Source organism: Hyposmocoma kahamanoa, unplaced genomic scaffold, assembly GCF_003589595.1.
Source record: "Hyposmocoma kahamanoa isolate Upper Pololo Valley unplaced genomic scaffold, ASM358959v1 92, whole genome shotgun sequence".
Lineage (NCBI taxonomy): Eukaryota > Metazoa > Arthropoda > Insecta > Lepidoptera > Cosmopterigidae > Hyposmocoma > Hyposmocoma kahamanoa.
In genome coordinates this window covers 10094493-10101363 of record NW_020654748.1, presented here as the reverse complement: position 1 = coordinate 10101363, position 6871 = coordinate 10094493, and the positions used below count along the sequence as shown (strand labels likewise).

The following is a 6871-nucleotide window of genomic DNA, read 5'->3' as shown; positions in this document are numbered from 1 at the left end:
ACATATTTCATTCACTTTGATCTTGTATTTAATGTAGCTCTAATGTACGTCTGTTAATTAAGACACAAAAGTTGTTATGCTTATTCCTAATGACACTTAAGAATACTTCTTCCTAAAAGTGCTTTCCCAACCTCGCTGATGTCTAATATTATTTGGATTAAAACAGTGTCAATATATTGATCGTATACGGATATTTTTATGTTTGTTGCAGGCACAATGGTGGTGGGCGAGAACAAGCGAACTGCCAACATTATGGATGGCATCGAGAATACGGGAGATGTACGGTTGCATGACCATCGCCTGCGACTGAAGCAGAGGTGAGTTTACTGTATCTACGTACATTGATTAATAATAGGTATTGAAAGTTTATCGTCAAGTATCGGCTGCCCCAGAGCAAAACCTAGTAAGGGACAATTTTTTTGAAAATAATTTTTAACGGAATCCTATTCCCTGAGTAATTACTTACCAAATTGCAGTGATAGCCACTTCAAAACCGTAGTTTTGTAAAATTGTAGAATTACCAGAGATTTAGAAACATTAAAACATAATAAATCTAGTCCGCTTCGTGACCAGTAAAAAACTCTTCACTCTTCAAGTCACTTTAACCAATTCAAAATATAGCAAGTATTTGAGACTTCCTAGGTTTTAAAGTGGTTAAAGCGCTTTACTGGGTATTTGAGTTGGCAAATGGTGCGCTGGAGATGTGACGCGGCGTGGGACCTCAAGCTGTTTTACAAAATAATTAATATATACAGAGTGGAAAAAATTTGTGAAACCTAAACGGAAACGGCCTTAAACGCGCTTAAGATAGCTAATTTTACATAAAGGAAACCTTATTTTATTTTTCGTAATATGAATTGCTGTATACTCAGATTAGTTGAAAAGTTTGCCTGAGCCGGGAATTGAATCAACTAAAAATTCCAAAATAATAATAATCTCTCTAATAAAAATTGGGTAGTACAATAAAAGATGTCCATGAAATGTTTAGAATATAACAACTGATATTTTATTAACACGGCATAATTTTTTAATTAAACCTTCTACCGGACAAGACTATTCCATCTCATAATAGCTGAATATCCACTTTTTACCATGATAACTTGAATATCTGAATAGGTACAAACGAAACATTAGATGGCCTATAATATCTGTAGACCTTAAGCCTCTGGATATTTTTGGTGCCATGTAAAAAAAATATGTACAAAAAGTCTTATGAAACTGTAGAAGAATTATTAAGGCTTAAGAGGCAATACTATCTCAGCTCGAATTCAAATTTTTCCCGTAATTATACGGTTCATTTTCTTCTAAACTATATTTATGTGATATAAGGTACAATTAGAAAACTAACTTCTGCTACTTTACACTCAGCCGTGTTATGCACAAACTGTTCTCTACTCTAGAATTCGCGTTTACCGGTCGACAAACCATTGTATTAATCACAACAACGCTTCCAACTCCAATCATCGGGCATTGTTCCAATGGCTCAATTTAAAAATCCATGTTTGCATAAATTTGACAAATTTCTTAAGGTAGACTATTAGCGACTGCATTGCTACTGAATCGCAGATACATCGCGTTGGCGTCGCTGATTAAATTCGCGCGCGTGTGTAAAGGTAGACGATTAGCGACTGCGTTGCTACTGCATCGCAGATACATCGCGTTTGCGTCGCTGCTTAAATAAAAGGTGCCACAGAAAGTTCGTCTCTTTAGACACGTCGTTGGTAAGTAGCGTCACCAGTGAACGGCTTCAGGGTATCGATTCATTCACGTACACTTCTCGGAAGTCAGTGGGTGGTCTGTTACGTCACGTTACCGTCACTATCGTATTCGAATATCATTCGAGAAGGACACAATTTTCCGGTTCTCCTACGTTAAATGACTGTATATTCGTAGAAAGATTAAATAGCAGATTATCGTGCTTCTCTTGTTAGACAACATTTTAATAACGCATTTTCACTTACAATCTTGATATGCAAATTATACACGAATAATGTCCGTTAAGATCCAACACAAAAAGTCTTATGCAGTCGAGGGTCACGGGATATCATGATGTGTGACAAAGATGTTTCAATAATATCTACGACCAATTAATCTTTTTAGCTAAAAAGAAAATATTCATCATCAGCCTATCGCCGTCCACTGCTGGACATTGGTCTCTCCCAATGCGCGCGATTTGGCCAGGTCCTCGGCTTCTCGTATCCATCTGCTGCCAGCAGCCTTTTGCAAATCGCCACTCCATCTGGCCAGAGGGCCTGTCGAGTCGTAGTCTCCACTCAGATCTCGCTTCCCCTCGAGTTATCGGTTATTTGACAGATATGGCCAGCCCACTGCCAGTACAGCTTGCTTACTCTACTAGCTATGTCGACGACCTTGGTTCTCTGTCGGATAACTTCATTCCGTACCTTGTCTTTCAGAGAAACTCCGAGCATAGCTCGGTGAGCGACGTTTAACTAGTGGACTAGCCGTATCGTGAGTCCATGTTTCGAAAAATCTCTCGAAAAAGAAAATATTGCTACATCTATATTTTATCAAACGCAATTATTAAGCATTATGCACTACGCTAAATCTTCACAAATTACTGGACGAGTACATTGTACTTAACCCAATGCAAAAAGGGTAATGACGTTATTGAAGCTTCAAGTGGTGATTAAATTTTAAAGAGGTAAATAGACAAGTGAATGCTTTGACTGCGAGGTCAGTTCATTCAAGTCTTTGTTGGTACTTGCTATGTCGTATCGTGCAACGGGCTTGCACAAAGATGCGCGTGGGTAGAGATTAGAAATACGTGTCTGATCCATGTGTAGTTCAAGCTTAAACAAACCACACGATGTACAGAATAAAAAATGATAATCTTTGAAAAAAATTGAGGAATCTATTACCAAGGAGCACAAGTTGCTGTGAATTATTTCAATCTTATTTATATTAATTTATGTCAGAATTTAAGAGTCATGAAGTTTTATTTATAACCTAATTTACGTGGTGTGTCAAGAGATGATTCGTTTTTATATCGCATCCCTTTTTTGCACGCGTAAAGACACATTCACACACACAAGCATTACTTCTGTATGTATGGAAGATGTCATTTTGAATTTTATAAATAACATCTTATTTAATAGTAACATTTAATATATATGTACCATTCAACTTATATCTCATAATATGGACCGCAGTTTCAAGAGAGGAGCCGTGACGAATCAATTCGTGTTTTCGATTTAAATGTCGACGCAAAGCCGCCGCGCAAATTGCCGGCTTACCATATTGACATTGGTTAACGCGTGCTTTTTAATTGTTATCTTGCTTTTACAATATCATGATTTGGCACGCTGTCCAAACAAAGGAAATCGATTGGCATCTATTTTAAGTCCTCTGTTGGTAATAAATTGTGTTTAGAATGAAGACTGACAACATTTTATCGATGTATTTTCATATAATCGTATTTAGATACAGTTATATGTGATGCTGTTCCAGTAAAAAGGCACAAAATATGGCTATAATATTTGTCATCTTTCTTAAAGCCTTTTACACATCTTACGTAGCAAATTGATTGATGATGAATGATTGTGAATACACTTCAATTTATCCTCAAAAGGCCCCGTGTTCTTCGAAATGTACGTTATAGTCATATATTGATTCAGACCCAGACAATATTATTCCTATGATCACGTAAACGCCCAGTGTTCAAACATTATAACGGAAATATCGTATTCTTTAGTGCTATATATTCTATATGACCATAGGGGTTTTTTTTTTGTAACATCAAGTGACGAACAAGTCGTGCGCCTGATGATAAGCTACACGCCTGTCCATGACAATTACAGTGCCACTCAGAGCTTTAAATTACAAAGATCTGCGGGGCACTGCCACTGCGCCCGTCACTCTGAGACGTAAGTTGACAAGTCCCATGTGCCTGTAATTTCACCAGCACCCTTACGCTTCAAAACCGGAACACAGTAATGCTGACATTACTGCTTGGCAGCAGAAATAGGTAAGGTGGCAGTACTACACTGGACGAACTCTTTCACAAGGAGCTCTACTGCTACTAAAATAGGGTATCTATATAATATACAAAAATACGTTTTCAATACAAAACTGAGGGAGTATTTGCTTGGGTCTGAAGGATGTCATAGCGCTTTTCCCACTATGCTTTGCTGGACCTCAGGAGGTTATTTGTGTATTCGTAGCGTTGCGTTGATGAACAATTAATTGAATACTGCCTCCGTGGCCGAACGGTTACCATACCGGACTGCCACGCAGAGGTCCCAGGTTCGATTCCCGGGCCGGGAGAAATATTTGTATGGCCTACAATTATTTCTCTCGTGAGTTTGGGTGTAATTTGTGGTTGTCTATGTGTGTGTCCATGGCACCCGCGACACAGGGTTTCCCTAGTGCGGGGCTATGTTGAGTGTGTGCGTTATTATTATTAAAAAAAAAAAAAAAAAAAAAATATTATATATACATATGTGTATATACATATATCTATTATATTATACTTTGCAGATTTGACATAGTCAGAAAATTAGGCCAAGGCACATATGGCAAAGTGCAACTTGGTATCAACAAGAAGACAGGACAAGAAGTTGCCATCAAGACCATAAAGAAATGCAAAATCGAATCGGAGGCCGATCTTATTCGCATCAGGCGGGAGGTCCAGATTATGTCTTCTGTCAGACATCCTAATATTGTACATATTTATGAAGGTGAGGCACAAATCATTTTGGGTGTTATATTTTTATAAGATTTTTAATAATGAGTAGAAATTTTCACTGTACTGTACTATCTAAAATAAATCAATCTAATGTAGAATTTAATGTACTGTATATAGGCTGGTATTCTTTTTTTATAGAAGCTTTTAGTCTGTGATAGACGTATATAATATAGCCGATTCGCAACAGCTCTTATTGACAAAATGTTCAACCAATATGTTGCTGGGCTTAGCGATAACTTGTCTTAAAACAAATATGTACAAATTTAACGCTTACCGGGCAAGGTTTTACTTTTTGCAGAGATTTTCATTGTAATTCCTTTTACTTTTTGCAACGTACAGACTTTGTATTGAGGTCGCATTGCGTTTCGCTCATTTATTAGACTTTATTTATTGGTCTGAAGGTTAGTCTTGAATATAATGCAAATTGTAAAATACGTAACTTGTATGGAGACATGAAACTATTTTTCGGATCTAAATCGCATATTGTTTTTTAAACAAACCTCAGTTTCGGGTCCTGTACAGGTCCCATTCTTACTGCTGACTGATTTATGACCTATATTTATATGAAGACAGTTCTCTTGTGTGAATTGATCGATTCGGAATTAATTATGCAAGCATTCTAAGAATCTCTTGCTCAAATAATAATACAATCAACCTCAATTTAAAAATGTAACCGAGATCCTATCCTACAATGTCACATTAATATATTATTATATTAAATACTAATAACTTAATACATGTAATAGAGGCGTAGCAACAATGTCTTGTCGCACATATTTAAGACTGTTTGTAGACTCATTAGCAGCGGTAATCAACTCTAACGACTTTGTGTTTTAGTGAAATTATTTTGCATAAAATTTATTGTTCATTATCGTAAAATAAAAGAAAATCTCAGCAATAATGTAAATGAGGCACGCGAATTTAAACCTCACGTTTATATGTATATTCTATGATATGGTTGACTTTATTTTGTAAATCTTTTTCTTTATTTACAGTATTTGAAAATAGTGAAAAAATGATCCTCGTTATGGAGTACTGTTCCGGTGGTGAATTGTACGACTACTTGAGTCAGAAAAAAGTATTACAAGAGGATGAAGCCAGAAGGTCAGTAACACATTAATGTTGTTGTTTACCTCAAATGTTTTCCTTTCAAATTCCTTAAAATCTAAATGATTCATCCGCTTCCAGGTTATTTCGACAAATCGCTACAGCTGTTTACTATTGCCATATACACAAAATCTGCCATAGAGATTTAAAATTAGAGAATGTTTTACTTGATGATACTGGTAGTGCTAAGGTAAGAATGAATTCTCTATTAAATTACATTTACTTTTATACTATATGTACATTTTATTAAAATATTGTTCTTATTCTTTTTATTTATTTCATATTCTCACATTATAACACATATGGATACACATTTAGTAAGACAATTAAAGATGGTTTGAAATGTGCGACACATTTTGACAAATTCAGTAGCAGTAGAGCTCCTTGTATAAGAGTTCGTCCAAGGAAATACTGTCACTTTACCTACTTCTGCCGCAAAGCAATTACTGCGTATCGGTTTGAAGAGTAGGGGTGCTTGGGAAATTACAGGCTCGTGGAACATTTCAACTTATGTCTCACGGTGACGGGCGCAGTGGCTGTGGCACTTAGGTCTTTGCGATTAAAAGCTCTGAGCGGCATTTTAACTGTTATGAACAGGCGTGTCGCTTACCGCTAGATCACGACTATTGGTCCTGTCACTTGGTATCATAAAAAATATATATAAGCAGTCTTCAGTAATTAATTACATCAATGCATTAATTAACATAGACGATATCTTGTATAAAGGGATAGGTAGGCCAAGCAATTAATTAATGATTACATTTATGTTTTTTTAAACAATCAATTTGTTCTTTTTTATGCAGAGGTTTAATCCACCTATTAACTATGTACGGGCAAGATCGAGCGAGAAGGTATTCGCATTCGCCTGTCCTTTACAATACATTTTATAAATGTACAGGCTGTTGCTTTTTAATGAATCTAAATTTCATAAATTGTCTCAACAAGTATTTGCAAAGCCTTTACACCGTAAAATCTTGTATATCTAAAAGGTCTTTACTTTACGCATTGTTCATATTAAAATACTTACGTAGATTAAAAAACAATTAACTAATCTTCTAC

General features: G+C 36.0%; 1 protein-coding gene across 8 annotated transcripts in view; it reads left to right on the top strand.

Annotated features, from left to right (window-relative positions):
* Nucleotides 1-216: 216 nt before the first annotated feature.
* Nucleotides 217-6871, top strand: part of LOC113236401 — a 30567-nt gene continuing 23912 nt past the window's right edge. For all 8 annotated transcript variants that reach the window (XR_003310957.1, XR_003310958.1, XR_003310956.1 and 5 more), the window contains exons 1-4: nt 217-317; nt 4498-4697; nt 5701-5809; nt 5894-6002. Coding sequence is in view for 1 of the 8 variants with exons in the window: in XM_026472437.1 (XP_026328222.1) it covers nt 217-317; nt 4498-4697; nt 5701-5809; nt 5894-6002 (519 nt within the window). In the remaining 7 variants the exon portion in view is untranslated. The remainder of the gene's footprint in view (nt 318-4497; nt 4698-5700; nt 5810-5893; nt 6003-6871) is intronic.